A 17,497-nucleotide genomic window follows, 5' to 3' on the forward strand; every position below is an offset into this window, starting at 1 on the left:
TAAAATTAGAGATTTTTAAAAATACAAACATGTAAAGGCTTTAACAGATACCTGCTGGGAAAGCAGAAATAAATTTTTAGAAAAACAAACAATAAAAGTGAACTTATGGGGTGCTGGCCCAGTGGTGCAGTGGTTAAGTTCGCATGTTCCGCTTCAGTGACCCAGGGTTTGCTGGTTCAGATCCCAGGTGCAGACCTACGTACTGCTTGTCAAGCCATGCTGGCTGTGGCAGGCATCCCACATAAAGTAGAGGAAGATGGCACAGATGTTAGCTGAGGGCCAGTCTTCCTCCGCAAAAAGAGGAGGATTGGCAGCAGATGTTAGTTCAGGGCTAATCTTTCTCAAAAAAAAAAAAAAATGGAACTCACGAATTTTCCTCTGCATCTTATTTATAATATATTATTTCGACATTCTGCTAATATTCTCCGTGGATGTTAAAGGTTTTGGGTTTTGTTTTTGTTTTAAATTTTAAGCTTCACACTCAAAAAGGTATTTCGGAAGGACAATTTGACTGTTCTAAGGAGTCTCATTTAGAAAAAAGGAAACAAATTTATAATCAATTTGAAGTTATGAGGGAATTTGGAAAAACAGCATTGTATGTGTATGCATTTATGCATGACTGTGTGATGGAAACAATAATAACATGATGAATTCTTGTTTCCTCAGAAACAGCATGACCAAAGCACATTGCATATTCAAAGTAGGATGCAGACTTATTTAGAAACATAACAGTATGGTACTAAGTATATTTTCAAGTAAGAAATTCAGGATAATTTTGCCCATGGAAGCCTGATTTTATTCATAGATCCTGGGTTTCTCTGACCAACTCTATTTATGCTTTGCTGAAAGGATGGGAGCCGTTTACAATCATTTAACTGCCTCCATTCATTCATGAATGTTTGTGAACCTTTTCTGGGCCACTGGTGGGCCACAGACACAGCAATATTCCAAGGAGCTGCTGCCTTCCTGGATGAGGCAAAGACCCATAAGGCACAGGAAAGAGTGAGAAAATTTCATGGGCTTGAGAAATAAGTGAGTTTAGCAAGAAGAATTACGAAACAAAAAAATGGAGGATGAAGTCCACCATGTAAACAGGTGGAAATTTTGGAGAAATAGATGGGATGCAAGAGGTAGAAAGATAAAGACAAAAATTATATAGAAACTCTAATGTGCTTTCATTAAAATATTGCTTATAATTGCAATAACATATATTTTTATTAAAAATAAGCTGAAATAACATCTAATTGCAAAGTTACTTTGTAATTGAAAGTATGTAACAGCATGTTGAGCTGGGCTGGAGGGGTTGGAGCTAAATTATGCTCTCTCCCTGCTTGTGCAGCCCAGGGACTTCTTAAAGCAGCATCCTCCTCGAGCACTGTTGTCCAGGTGTGCCAAGCCCTGGTTTTTTGCACAACACATTAGGCAGGGGGCAGGGCCAGGGAAAACCTACAAGAGCCCCAAGATAGAGCAGGGCTCTTGCCTTGCACTAAGGACCTTGAATCAGGAGACTGCACTGGCTGGAGGGCGGGTGAGAGAAGCATCTGCCCACACTGCAAAGAACAGTGGCAAGCTATAATCAAATCTGTAATTTTACCACTGAGGGAATATTGCAACATTTTGGGAAAATGCTACCAACTGTCAAGTTTGGGCCCCACACCCAAGAGTTTCATTCATTCTGATATCTACGTGTTCTGTTCTTTTCATAAAAAAACTGGAAAGCTTTTGGCTTCTCCAGCTTCTCCACTGACTTTGGTTTCACATAAAACTCAGTGACGTGCACAAGGCAACATTTCAGATTTAATGATCAACAAGCCCACATAACTCCTACTCAAAGGTCATGCAGATAACTGTAGTTACTGATGAACTGTAAGGGGGAGGGTGGGGTCTGTGAAAGGCATGGGTGAGTGGTCAAGATGGTGGAGGGCATACCTTGCTGCTTTCACTCTTTGACCGGTCATTCTTGGCCTTGGCTGTCTTTTCTGCAAGCTTCTTCTGTCTTTGAGGGCCTCTTCCAAAGAAAATGTAATTGACAAAGGCATACTCCAGAAGGGCCAGAAACACAAAAACAAAGCAGCCCATGAGGTACATGTCAATGGCTTTGACATAGGGGATTTTGGGCAATGTCTCCCTAAGGTGCGTGTTGATGGTCGTCATCGTCAGCACAGTTGTGATCCCTACAAAAGAAATGGAAGGGTAAGCTCAGCTCCTTTGTTCTTCACTTTTCACTTTCCTTTTGTATTTCCTCAAACAGCTTCAAATATTTGGAGATAGTAGATTGAATATTATTGAGCAACTGGAATGCAATAGAGCATAACATGTGTCATTTGGGCAGCAGGTCATGCCTTAGGTCAAGAAGCTGACATCTCTACTCCAGGGCAGACACCACCCTCCCGGACCTGGCCTAGGGAGAGAATGGAATTGAGAGCAGATGGAGGGATGTGAAGGGCGGCAAAGGAGAACATGCTCTATATGAAAGTTGAAAGAAACGAAAATAAACCCAGAATTCAACAGAAAACACTAAGTGTCTGAATAAGAAGCTCCTGGGAAGAAGAATAAATCTATGAAGAACCTAAGAATCTAAAAGGAAGGTCATCTATGGTTGGAGAGGCAAGGCTGTTAGTGAGGGCTCAGGTTCCTTTCCCCAAGAGAGATCTCCAGAGCACAGAGCTCCACTCTCTGCTGATCACCCAGAGAGCAGGGAAGAGAGCCCAGTATTGCATCACTAACATACACTCTCCCTCTACCTAGCTCTGAACTGCTGTTAAAAGTAGAGGAGGGAATTGAAGAGCTCAGAAACTATTTTTAGGTATAACTGCAAATCACGATTGCTAATAGAATATACGGAAATCAAAGATGTCAGAATATTTTAAGATTCCCCTTTAACATAAAATTCATGTGCACCTGGGGACTTTGAAAATTTGAAAATGGCAATGGGATAATTATAGTTTACAAATAAATGTGAAATAACCATGCAGATGCTACAAAATTAGGTGTTCTGACCATTATTCAAAAATTCTGTAATATTTCCACAACTTTTTTTTTTCCTTCCAAATGGATTTGAATGCTCTGCCTTAGCCATTGCTTTGGCTCTCCAGTTGAATATTTTAAGCGGACACGGAAAACACAGGCCTCAGTAGATACCTGCAGGAAATGGGCTAAAAGAACCCAGGGGTAGGGACAGTGGCACCTGTCACAGGCACTCTGCCTGGTAACTGCAGCTGGAGGAAAATGGGCATGGACCCTGGTTTCAGGCCCGTTAGCATGTCCCTTCACAGTGAGATTTTGCAGTGAGTGCTCTAGTCTTTCTGCTTTCGGCTCACATGAGCTCTTAGCTTAAAAGGCCAATGTATTTGTTTTACTTCCTATCTAGAGACTGTGGACAGTGGTGGATTGTAGTGGTTCATGGCTTGGATAGTAGAGCCACATGGTCCAAGCCAAAAGCCCAGCTCTGCCACCTCCCAGCGGTATGACCTGAGTGAGCCTTAGTGGGTCCACAACCATCACCTAAAACTGTTGTGAAGTCTAAATGCAATGCCTGAAAAGCAACAGTGATAGGCTAATAAATGGTAACTGGCATTGTTAACACTAACAACAAATAATTGTATTATTATCATCATTACAGAAAAATAAACTATTCAGTAGCCTCTAGTTTCTTGTCAGGAGGTCCTGACAGTCTTGCCCTGAACTTCCACCCTTTAAGGGGACACCATCCAACTGCAGTATGGGAGAAGGCTGAGTGGTACCTTCTGTGCTCTCTATACATTTACCAAGCTGTCAAGTCTTTCTAATTGTTAGCGTGAAATTACTTCTCATTTAGAGTATGTTAATGAAATATTATATTTGAAAAACTGCATTTATAAAGATGACTATGAAATAATATAATTCGCGTCATTTAATCAAAAGATATTTTATTTCTCTTCTTTGTGATCAAAATAATATCGCCTAAATTATTTTAGTATAAATTTTCACAGTTAGAAGGACCAATACTATTATTCACCAAGAGGTCGACTTCAGGGTTTTGAAGAAGACCATCTAATTGCAACTCCCAACTTCACAGTTTGGTGGCTTCTAACACTACCAGTTCAACAGACCTGGGGGCCAGACCCTGGGCAGCAGAAGCATAAAATCCTGAAGTGTACAGAGCATCTGTTTAGTACAGTTGAATGAAGAACCACATTTCTCTTCTCAGTATGGAGACAACCCCAGACAACTCTAGGTCCAACCGTGTCCTGAGCCAGAGAAAGAGTGATACATGGAGGTCTCTGCTGAGCATCCTTCTGTGCAGACCTCATTTAGAAATGAGGTGCATTAATTGTGGTGCATCCATTCAGGATGAAGGGAAACAGCATTTTAAGCATTTCAAAGAGTGTGGTATATGACAAGATGTGGAAGTGGAGTAGGGGAAGGGGGAGTTCTCCAATCAAAGCCTTCCAAACCATGGCCATATCCTCTTAAAGAGGCACGGAGCACATTAGCGTCTTAAAGGTTCTGAGGGATTCCTCCTTCAATAGTAATAATTAAAAATAATTCTTGCTTAGCTTTTTGTATTAATCCATGGTTTTTATAATCTAATAGACCAAATAACCCTTCTGTGAACTATCTATTGACACCATAGGAATCACCTCTAATGGTTAAGGGAGAGTGCCCTGGAGTCAGTTAACTGGATTGAAATCATTCTTCTGACACTTAATATTATATGACTTTGTACCAGTTATGTAGCTTCTCTGTACCTCATTTTCCTGCTCTGTAACATGGGAACAATAACACTGCCTATTGTGCTAATAGGTAAGGCAACCACATTAATGGCCTTGCAGAGAACCTGGCACCTGAGTATTTGGTAAGTCTCAGCCTGAATGATTGTTCTTGTTGTTACTGAGCATTCATGACCCTATGATATACTTTCCTTAACCAATTGGAGGTGACCAATTGACATTTCCCAAGCCCTGCAGACCCGGGCTCAGTAACCATGATCTATGTAGGAAGAAGGTGGGACAGAGGGAAGGAACATACTGGTGTCCCACTCTAAGAGCTGGACCTGTTGGACTGCTGTCTGCTCAGCCACTGTGGCCCTAAGATCATGGCTGCCTTGTAGAACTCCAGGCCTCAGGTTCACCTCAACACTGGTAAATGCCCTTCACTTCTGCCTCTGCACTCACACCTGCCTCTCAGGCTTCTGATATCAATCAGAACCTGGCACTTCTCCAGTGGCAAAGCCTTAGCAACTCTTGGCAGAGAAAAGCCACAGCAGGATGGCTTAAGTTTACAGTAATAAAAGTTTTAAAAAGTGAAATCTACTTTCGTATACTGTAATGAGATTGGGTTGACTACAACCTACTTCAGACAGATTATCTATTTAATATTGTGGAAAATAATGTTTTACAATTAAGGAGTTATAGTACTTGTATAACCAGAAAATTTAGAAATTCATATTTTCAGTACAGTTCACTCCTATGGATGCCAGATAATCATGGTTCTTTTGTATTCATATTTCTCTAGTTGTTTCAATAACGATAAAGACTCTGAGGTTGGTTCACTGTGAAGCTCATGAACTTCAGCTTCAGGTCACTTCTTGCATAGGCCTCTTTCAGGCTTGGGGAGAGGGTCCCAGAAATTTTATACTTGTATATTTTATATTCTTTTTCTTAAAGAGAGCTCTGAAATTGTATAAGCTAACAGCTCTGCAAAATTTAAATCTGCCTCTGCAAATTCATTTTAGCTCTGACTTTTCCAAGTGAGAAGAAGAGAAAATAGTTTAACAGAGTAATCTAGAAACATTAAAAAACAACAAAAAAAACTAAACCTACAGAAAGGACTGATGCTGTAGGGTAACTTCTGCAGGCTGTAGACAAATCCTGGAGATTTTTTTGAAAGACTCTTCTTACCATATCCATCAGCACTACATAACAATTAATACAGCACTTTTAGTTTTTTATACTTTCTTCTTCTCAAACTGCTTTTTTTTTGGCTGAGGAAGATTTGCCATGAGGTAACGTCTGTGCCAATCTTCCTCTGTTTTGTATGTGGGTTGCTGCCACAGCATGGCCACCGATGAGTGGTGTAGGTCCATGCCTGGGAACCAAACCCAAGCCACCAAAGTGGAGTGCACTTAATTTAACCACTAGGTCATGGGGTCAGACCCTCAAAGTGCTTTTTTATTCACCCAACACCTTTAGGAACAGCTACTTGATTTTCTTAAGTCATTTTTATGTGTTATTTCCTGGGGGAAAAAAAATCTAATTTTAACTATAACTCTGAAAGTCACATATATGTGGGTCTAAACCAGACATCCATATATGCACATGTACACAGATACTCCTAGAAAAAAATATTAATCAGCTTAAAGTTCTGGGAAAAGATGGTAAATAGAAAAATGAAGAAAGAGGGATAACTGAAACTCTGAATTCTTATGCTTCTCTGTAAGCTAATTTACTAGCATATGTGTTGATAATTCTTTCCCATCATTTTTAAAAAAGTATTATTGATAGGGCCAGTCCTGGTGGCCTAGTGGTTAAGTTCAGCTTGAGTAGCCCAGGTTCAGTTCCCAGGCACAGACCTACACTGCTCTGTTAGCAGCCATGCTGTGCTGGTGCCCCACATACTAAAACATAGAGGAAGATTGGCACAGATGTTAGCTCAGGGCAAATCTTTCCCCGCCAAAAATAAGAAGTACTATTGATAATTTCACTTTTAGGAATAAAATTCAACCCTATCCAAAGAAGGGCTGGACTGGATTAGCTGCTCTTCAGCTCTGTACTAATCTAAAATGTATTTAAATTATTACTTTGCCCATGCAGTTTCATAATAATTAACTTAATAGAGTAACATTTCTGAAAATACAAGCTTTCCCTTAATAATAAAAAAATATTAGAAATATCATTGGAACATATAATACGTATTGTACATCAGCTAATAATCCAGTTGTCAAATGACCAATGGCCAGAAAAGATCAGGAGGGCTCTCAGTAATCACTCAGAATCTAATCACATATTTCAACACCATTAAATTGTGTAATTCCAATTATATGCTATAATATTTGACTATTTTTCTGACTTAGAGGAATGCACAATTAATCAAGTCTTTCTGGGCCACAGAATAATTTTGAACAGGAGATGTTAATCCTTGCTTTAAAATTAGTGTCAAAAATAGTTTTATTATGCAAATATTCTGCAAGCATATTTTCCCTTTCATGGGCATGAAAATTCACATTTGAGCCTTATAATTAAATTAACACATCAAGGTAATCATGCATGAAATTAGTGTTTTAGGATAAAGAGTGAATATATGAGCAAGATTGGTGTCATGATGTCAAAAATTTGTAGCTGAACTATAGTCTTTGAACTCTGAATACTGTAATGATACAGTTAATTTACATTTTAGATATCATTTTAAAATAGCACATACCAAGAGCAACTCTAGCTGCAGATGCATCGTAATTGATCCAGAAGGACACCCATGACAGAATCGTAATTAGTATAGAGGGCATGTAAGTCTGGAGAATGAAGTATCCAATGTTTCTCTTCAACCGAAAGCTCAGTGAGAGCCGAGGGTAGGCACCTACGGTAAATAGACACGGATTACACTGGAGAAAAGAAACAGCAGACAAAAGAGTTTGCTTTGACTTCCATGGACAAAGCATGCACTTGAAAAGCCCATGAACTGAGAGTTGGTCCACAACCATGTGATTTGCTTCTGTCTGCCTGATGGTATTTACAGAGGAATTGAGAGAGGAATGATTTTCAGTCTATTTACAAGGTAATGATGAGGTACTCTTTTAAAGCTAAATGCTCAGCTGAGAACTGCCCCTGGGAAAACTTTGGGAAAGTTTAGCTTAGAAACAGAATAATGCCAAATACCTTGCTTAGTTTTCAATTAATGGTCCCCTTCTTCTCCACTATATATAGGGAAGATTTGGCTCAAGGCTTTATTGCGCAAAATGGCTTTTACCAGCTGGCACCTATCAGCACATATAGAGTGACACTGTGCACAGATGTTTGAGGCATTGATCCTCAACCAACTGGGATAGCTCAGGGTACCTTGAGAGCTGGAGAGGCACAGAAGCAAGTTCGGTCTCAGAAAAGGCAGTGGTGTACCCAAAGATGTTCTGCGTTAACCATAGAAAAGGCACTAAGGAGAGCTTTGGAGAAGCACCTGGTCCGGTTTCTTGTATGTGAATTCCAGTGCTAATCTTCTGATGTGTGTGTCCCACTTAGCACATCGAAATCCCCACCACCACTCCCATTGCAGTGATAAAACAGCCCACTGATTATGCCACGTTTAGTTATATATTTGTCTTTTCTGTTTTATTTTGTTTTTCCTGGAGCAAGGCAAGTATAGGCGCCATTTTCTCCTGTCCACTTCAACAATCCACTTCAAACCTCTCAGCTCCTGATCTTCTGGATTCTAATGAAGCTGCTGGAAGGTCAATCAGTGAAAACCCAGTGAGTGGCTTTCTCTAATCTCCAACTTCCTTGCCTCCTCCCCTCCCACCCTCACTGATGGACAGTGCTCTCTTCCTGAGATTGCTGCACCGTAAGCTTCAAGAGACTTTGCCTTTCTTGATCTCCGTCTACTCCAAGACTGACAGGCTCCTCTTCTCCTCCTGCCCCCAAATACATGCATTTTCCAGACTTTACTTCATGTCCCTTTCTATTTTTGTCCCCACTTTCTTTTCTTTAGTAGTCTGACCCACTCACATGACTGTTCCTTCTATGTAGAAGATGAAAGACTTATATCTCCAGGCTCCTACCTTAGCATCACCCACATTTTCAGCCAGACTTATATAAAGGAGAAAAGAAATCACCTAAGAGACCCAACACTTAAAGGCTTATTTGTAAACACAATTTTAAATTCTTCCTAATTTTCCATCAAATACATATATATATGTACTCTATAGTTCATAAATACATTTTCCTGAATGCTGCAAATTTAGGTTATTTCCATTTTTGCAAAACTATAAATATTCTTAAGAATATCTTGAGTAGAGTCCTTTTGCTATATTTAGACTTATTTCTTTAGGATGAATATGGTAAAAGGGTAATTGCTAGGCCAATGTGTAATTGCCAAATTACTTCACAAACAAAATCATACCAGTGGACATGCTGCTATGAGCACTTTATAGAATTGCCTATCTCACTTTGTAAACATGAAAATATTACAAAATATTTCTTAAAAATAACTCCTGCTAATTTCCTTGTGAAAAATTTGTCCTTTTAATCACTTTCTTTAATTGAATGCTTCCTAAATGTTTTTTTCCTCTGTATTTAATCTCATAAATGATCTGATTATACTTATTCATTTTTCTCATTTTTTGATCCTTTTACTGTTCTTACTTATTCATTTAAGTCCTTTTGACACCAATCCTTGCTTGTATTCTCTGCAAGAATTTTCTCAGTTGTTTTTTTTTAAACTTATAGAGGGTTTGAGTGGGAGACATATAAGTACTTAAATTTTTGTATGTAGTTGAATCTGTCTCATCTTTTCCTTGTTATTTTTAAAACTTGCTTTTAGGCTTAGATAAGTTCACAACAGAGGTCTAACCACAAACTTATTTTGAGGGTTGGCACTTATTTCAATGTTTGATCTAAAAGGAGTGTGTACATTGATTTTTGTTCCAAAAGCAGCTAACCAATTTTCCCAACACCATCATTGGAATAAATCTTCCCTGGACATAGATTTGATACACTCTATTGTTTTATATTACATTCCATGTATATGTGGATCACTGACATAATGCACTACTGATCTGGGTCAGAGCCTCATCGTGGGCCTTGCCATCTCCAGGTCCCTGGCCCCATGCTCCATCCACAAATTCCAGAAGCACAGCATGGGCGTGCACTGTCATGCCATATTCAAAACCTTCTATGGCTCATTGCTTCACATAAAGGTTAGAATACTCATTTGGGAATTTTAGTTTCTTCAAAATGTTTTCCCAAATTAACTTTAGTTTTATTTTCCACCATGTTCCTGAATTAAGCATAATATTTTCTATTCAAAGAGTGTCCTCACTGACTCAAAACAATTGTCCATATTTCCTGCCTCTATTGGTTCACACTCACTATTCCCTTATTAAGAAATGTCTTCCTTTATCCATACCTCAAGGCTTTGGTCATATGCCACCCTTCCCTGAATCCTTTCTTCTTCTTCCCTCAAAATGTAAGTAATTATCCTCTTGAGTTATTTGCTTTCTCATTAAAATTACAATTATTAATAATTACCAAGGTGAGATCTTCCTTAGCAAGTTGTACAAACCCAAAAGCAGAGCTTGTGGAATAATGTATTTTTCATACACTGTAATGCCTTGCTAAATGTGTAAACCATCTCTAGTTATCAATAAATACATCTGTATGCTGAAAGAATAAAAATAGGTATATTTGATTTGTTTATGTGACTCTTTAGTGAGTTTAATATGCAAAACATTCAATATCTTGTTTGAATCTTAGTTTGAAATCCCATGGCAACTTCAACATCTTTACAGAAGTAACTTCAGCATTGGATCTTACTTTGCAATTCAAGGCAATCTCATGCTTTTCTCATCACTTATGAATGGCTGTTCCTTGCTTCAGATACTTGCCACTATATCCATGGCTTATGCTACAGTAACAAAAGGCCCCCCAAATCTCAGTAGCTTACAACAAAGTTTTTTCTTTCTTTCTTTTACTACATAGACACTTAGCTTCCTCTATCTGTGACACTGCTGGACATTGTGGTAGAAGTAACACATACTTCCCCTCACATTTCATTGCCCAGAGCAAGTCTTATCTCAATCTTTATGTCACTGGAGTAAGAAAGTTCAGTTCTCTCCCAGGGTAGAGCGGAAAATATATTTTGAATGATAACATAATCTACAATGTTCCTCAACTTTCCATTTTCCAAGTCAAGTTTCTTAGCATCTTCCAAAGCACATCTTTTTCGGGAAAGCTGTTCCCAACAGAGGCAAATATTGATACGCATGTAATGAAGTACAACTGACATGCTTCTGGGAATCCTTGCCCCCTGCAACATGGGGGCCAATGACATGACTGTATAGTCAAACATTTGGAAGATGATTAGAGACCTTGAGGAAGGGAATGCTAATCCACTTTCAAAACTACCTTAATCTCTGGAAATTTGCCAAACTTCTCATTAACACAGGATTTAGAATTATGAAAATACACCATTTTCTTATGTATTTGTTTATTAATAGAATAGAATAAGTAAGAAATAGATACAGAATATCTATAGAAGAATAAGTAATAAATAGATAATAAGTAAGAAATAGAATATCACATATTCTATTTCTTAAAAGTGAAATATCACTTCAAATCAACAAAATTTTTAGGCATTCACGATGTGCCCCACCCATCCCAGTCTCATAATCCCAGAGGTGCAAATGGTGAGTGGAGCAGACAACGAAGATGAATAAGAGGATAGTCTATGCCCTCAACTAGCTCCTAATCCATGTCAGAGAGAGACTTATACAGAACTGGCTTTAGTAAAACAGAAGTAAGGTCTACACTGGAAATACAAAAATATTGTGGGGTGCAAGATTTAGTGATGCATGAGAGGTTTCATGATATCTGAACTGAGATGGTTCTGGTTGAATAAGATTCTTTCCAGGCAGGGAAGCAGGAAAGCCTCCAGGGTAAAGGACTCAGCAAGGTCAAATGAAAAGCCTTTCAAGAGGCCATGAGAGAGAGAGACCTCAGAATGTTAATAAACACAAGAATCCTCAGAGATGTCAAGACTTATGCTTCTAGGCAAAGGCTTCTTGCCATTTGATGTGCATCTTAAAGAGTGTATAATAGTCTCTTCATAGCTCTGTTACACAAAGTCCTTACACCTTACACTGGCATGAAAAATGCCAGGAGGTATGCTGCATCTATGGGGAAAACTCCCCAAATGATCATAACTAGTGGCCAATAATTTAAAGTTGAGAAATAGTGAGTCAGCTGCACTAAGACATACCCTTCAAAACAGCAATAGAAGCTTAAAAATTACGACAGAAAGGCACAGAAGCCCTAAAGCCTTTGTGCCAATGCAGATGTGGTCAGGTTCCCAAGGAGATGCTGAGCCAACAGACAAAGGTACAGTCCCTGAACACAAGTGCGTCATTCTAATTCAGGACTTCCTTGGCAAAACTATCTATTGAAGCTGCTGATCTCAACTCTTTCTCCCCAGATGCACTGAAAGTTATGGCCAGAAACAAGGCTCTGGATCTCTCATCCAGCCTAAATTAATATCGCTCTGTAAGGCATTAATATTATTGAAGAACTCATAAAAAATGTGGACATAGAGTATCACATCACTTTTGTGGAGTGATAAGAGCCACTCAAATGTATCTATAAAGTAACAAACTGATATTTTAACAACTGCAGCAGAGCTGAACTATGCACATGTGTCTCTCCCCCTTCAAGACGGCCACTGTGGGGGGCTCTCCCACCATTGCCTAAGAAGCTCTGTGAGCTCAGTGCTGCTCTTGAGGGTCTTTAATATGCTGTTTCATTCATTTATAATCTACCTTTTTACTTTATAATACTACCTAAAATTCAAAAACTGTTATTAATATTCTCACTCCCATTACTTGTCACCTTAATTATTATATGTTCAAAAAAATCCACGAAAGAAAAGAGATATATGAAATATGAAAGAGGAAGAGGGAAAACAGCACTGGAGCTCAAAAAAATCTTTTACAAAGATTATCTCAACCAGGCAATGACTCTCTTTCTGATCCTCCACAATAAAACAAGAAGGTTGTATCACGTTACTCTGGAGCAAAGAGCAGGGGTGTCTGAACAATCCAGGTTCAATCTCATCATTTATTTTAGACATTCTTCTGGGAAACTATCTTCTCAGACCCTGTTATCAGGGCAAGAATATCACAAGTGACAAAAGAAAAAATAGATAAATTATACTACATCAAAATTAAAAACTTATGCTGCAAAGGAAACCATCAAGAAAATGAAAAGACAACCCACAGAATGGGAGAAAATATTTTCAAATCATTTACATGATAATAGACTTGTATTCAGAATACATAAAGAACATTTACAAAAAACAAAAACAATCTAATTTAAAAATTGGCAAAGGCTCTGAATAAACATTTCTTCAAAGAAGGTAAGACGAGTTTTCAATCATAAGCACATGAAAAGATACTCAAATCACTACTTAATAGAGGAATGTAAGTCAAAACCACAATGAGATACCACTTCATATTCACTAGAAAGGTTACAATCCAAAAGACAGACAATAACAAGTATTGATGAGGATGTGGAAAATTAGAACCCTCATGTACTGCTTCTGGGAATATTAAATGGTGCTGCCACTTTGGAATACAGTTTGACGGTTCCTCAAAAGGTTAAGAATAGTTACCATATGGCACAGAAATTCCATTCCTAAGTACATACCTAAGAGAAATGAAAACATACGTCCATGGGAGAACTTGTACACAAATGTTCATAGCAGCCTTATTCCTAACAGCCAAAAGGTGGAAATAACCCAATGACCATTGACTGATGAATGGATAAACAAAATGTGATATAGTCATATAATGGACTAGTATTCAGCAATAAAAAGGAATAAAGTATTGATACATGTCACAACTTGGATGAACCTTAAAAACTTCATGCCAAGTGAAAGAAGCCAGTCACAAATAACCAGATATTGTATGATTTCATTTATATGAAATGTACAGAATAGGCAAATCCATAGGAAACAGAAATTAGATTAGTGGTTGCCTAGGGTTAGGGGAGGCAGGTTGGGGGAAATGTGGAGTGACTGCTGATGTGTACAGGGTTTCTTTCTGGGGTGATGAAAATATTCTGAAATTGATTGTGGTCAAGATCAAACAACTATGTAAATATACTAAAAATCATTGAATTATACACTTTAAATGAGTGAATTGTATGGTATGTGAATTATATCTCAATAAATCTGTTATAAAGAAAAATAGAATACCTATACATGTATTTTACTTAGATGGAACTTTACTTAGATGGAGCTTAGATGGCTTAATATAAATCAAGTACAAAACATACTATCTGATGGCCCCAAATGCACACTCAATAAATTCCTTCCCATTTTCTCACTCTATGGTGCCCTCTGTGCTCAGGATTCTGTAATCTAAGAGTTTTTACCTTGGAGCATATTTTAAAAATTGTGCTGGAGGTCTTAAAAGCAATTCCAGAAAATGAAGATAGACAAGAATTGTTTTTGCAAAGGGAGTGTGAAGCAATGAATCTCCGAAGAAATCTGACTTCTGTAGTGAGACATGTTTCATAGATCAGAAGCCCTTAAAGGAAAATGACGTCATAGCAACAAGATAAGTTAGTTAAGCTCCCCTTTGGCACTTAGAGTGAGCTTGCTCTGGTCCTGCCATTTTGGACTGAGGGATTAGGGGTAGTATTTGGCCAGGAAGCACAGGTGAAGCATGTTGTCTCTAAGAATCCTAACAAAAGTCAACAGGGGTAAAAGAATGGGAATTTGTCCCTGGAATTTAAGATTAAGTTAAATTATAAATGAGGGGGCTGGCCCCGTGGCCAAGTGGTTAAGTTCGCGCGTTCCGCTGCAGGTGGCCCAGTGTTTCGTTACTTCGAATCCCGGGTGTGGACATGGCACTGCTCATCAAACCATGCTGAGGCAGCAACCCACATGCCACAACTAGAAGGACCCACAACAAACAATATACAACTATGTACCGGGGGGGGATTTGGGGAGAAAAAGGAAAAAATAAAATCTTTAAAACAAAAAAGCTAAATTATAAATGAGATACAGATGGTAATTCCTTCTTTTAACATTTCATTTAATATCTTCTTTAGACCTATAGTAGGTGTTATTTATAGACCCAATGGGCAATAATTTGATCACAAGTCTTTAGGTTAGAAAAGACTAAAGCTTGGAGTTCACAAATAGAATAGAGAAAATTAAGTCATGTATTAACAAGGTGACATTCAGACTTTTAAAAAAATTCAATTCATTATAATCATTAATGAAAAGCAAAATGGTATGTTGAAAAGTAATTTTGAAGAATAAAAAATTCACATTTCTTAATAGAACTCTTTCATCATCATTCATTTTTAGATCCTTCTCTTTTTCTTTCTTCTAATCTTGTTGGAAGTATTTGGAAATAAAGTTACAATATATCAATCCAAGTTTACTCCAGAAAAAAAGGAAGAGAAATAAAAACATGATATAATTAAAGAAACATATTAAATAATCTCTTCTCCGTGTATCTAGCAAAAATCTCAGGCTTTTAGCTCAAAGAAAACCAAACGGTCAGGAGTAAATTTCAGGTTTGGCAAAAACTGTACATCTCAAATTTTGCTGGTCAGCAGAATATACATTTAAGACCAATACAAAGGCTGAAATCCCAATCTGGTGATTTTCTCTCCAGGGCGATATTTAAGGGACTCTTTGATTGTTAGCTGCATATATTTGTTGAAATAAATATAATTCAGTGTTTCTTCTAACGTGATCTCCTTACCTATCTGCTGTTCAACTGCTTTGTTCACATTTTCACAGCTTGTTATTATTATAACCAAGGACTTAAATCTCCTGACTTTGAGCTTTACAGCTTTCTCCCCAATAGCACACTATTCTGGACAAATGCTTCCTCTATATAATGTTATCATAAAATACAGAATTAAATGCTTTATAATTTCCAAAATGTGACTGTAAAAAAATATATTCCAAATTTTCTTCTTTTTCAGTCTCATAGTCCAAACTAACTAAGAATTAAATATTTAAACAACTTAAGCTTTTCAGAAAAACCCAAAATGAGTGAAAAATAAACCATGGTGTTTAGGAATTATATAATTCTCCTAAGAGAAACAACTAGAAAAAAAATGGACAAAAGTTAAATATATCTCCTTGAAAGCACTGAAGCTAGTAAAAATCTGGGCCAAGATCTGGGAGAAAAAAGAAACTGAGCCCCACGTTTCAGGTAGCTGCAGGTTCTAGAAGAGAAAGAGGAAAAACTAAGCAGAATATTTGACAGACTCATGAGACTAAGGGGGCAAAACCTGTTGACAGAGACCACCAAGTAGGGAAGCTGTATTAAATTCATATCTGAGGGGTAGGATTCCAAAGAACTCCACCTAAAATGCAAAGATAAACCAGAAGGACTCAAGCATGAACAAGAGCTGAATCTGAACTCAGAATTAACCCAAATCCAAGAAATTAGATGAAGCTTGCCCTGGTTTACTAGCACTTCTAGCTGCCTGTCAGAGGCAGGCACATATCCTCTTTGAGGAAAGGAAACATCTACAATGTTTCCATGGATAATAATAGCAGATTCGACACAGATGAAGAAAGAATTGTTGAACTGAAAGAAATCAGAGGAAAATTTCCAGAGTGAAGCATGAAGAGGAAATAAAATGAAAAATACAGAAAAGAGGGTGAGATATATGGAAGATATACTTATAAGACCTAATGCTGGAATTGTTAGAATTGGAATTGGAACCCTAGAAGAGGAAGAAGGGAGTGAGAATGGAGCAAAAGCAATGATGCCTGACAATGCTTCAAAATGGCTGAAAGATCTCAAGCCAAAGATTCAATAAGATCTTCAAACACCAAGAAGAATGATTACAGAGAAAACTTCATCTTGGTACATTGTGAATGCCAATGAAGCCAAAAACAAGGGAAAAATCACATAGGCATCCAGAAGAGGGGGAAAACAGATTAATTTGAAACTAGCAGCAGTTAGACCAACAAATGAATAGATACAATGGGAGTCAGAGACAATGAAATAATATCTTCAAACAGAAAAGGAAAAGCATACCAATCTAGATTTCTATAACCAGCAAATATATCCTACGACAATGAAATAATATCTTCAAACAGGAAGCAAAAAAAAAGCATGCCAATCTAAATTTTTCTAACAAGCAAAATATCCTACAAGAACAAATATGATATAAAGTTATATAAAGATTTTTTAGAAACTGCAAGAAATTTGTGACAAGGAGATGATTATAATGATCTAATTATAAAATTTGTATGGAAATATAAAAGGCCAAAAATAATCAAGCAAACAGTAAATAAAAAGAAAGAGAAGGAAGGATCTGCTCTACTTAGAGCTACAGTAATTAACACAGTGAGGTAAAGGTACAAAGATGAATAAATAAACCCAAGGCACAGAATAAAACGTCCAAAAGCAGACCTGTGCACATAGAAACAATTTAAAACAAGGTGTTGCTGCAGAGCAATGGCACTGGGGAAAATAATGAAACTTGACCCATACTTCACACTATTCATATAAAATCAATTCCATGTGGCACTGTATGTCTCAATGTAAAAAGGACACTTTTTAACATGTTATAACCTCTAAAAAGCTTCCATCAACAATAAAAAAATTCATGGCAAACAACTCATAAAAGAGACTTGCACAGATAATTAACAAAAGAGGATCTCCAAATAGCCAACAGGGAAAGGTGCTCAATCTCGCTAGTACATGGAGAAATGAAAGTTAAAACCACGAGCTATCACCCAACACCCAGCAGGTGACTTCCACATGAAATGTTAGCAA

General features: G+C 37.7%; 1 protein-coding gene across 2 annotated transcripts in view; it reads right to left on the reverse strand.

Annotated features, from left to right (window-relative positions):
• GABRB3 (gamma-aminobutyric acid type A receptor subunit beta3) overlaps positions 1-17,497 on the reverse strand; it is a 221,778-nt gene that overhangs the window by 11,626 nt on the left and 192,655 nt on the right. For both annotated transcript variants that reach the window (XM_014851376.3, XM_014851375.3), the window contains exons 7-8: positions 7,402-7,554; positions 1,930-2,174 (exon numbers count right to left, since the gene is read on the reverse strand). In XM_014851376.3, coding sequence (XP_014706862.1) covers positions 1,930-2,174; positions 7,402-7,554 — 398 coding nt within the window. The remainder of the gene's footprint in view (positions 1-1,929; positions 2,175-7,401; positions 7,555-17,497) is intronic.

The sequence above is a fragment of the Equus asinus genome, chromosome 2, assembly GCF_041296235.1.
Source record: "Equus asinus isolate D_3611 breed Donkey chromosome 2, EquAss-T2T_v2, whole genome shotgun sequence".
NCBI lineage: Eukaryota > Metazoa > Chordata > Mammalia > Perissodactyla > Equidae > Equus > Equus asinus.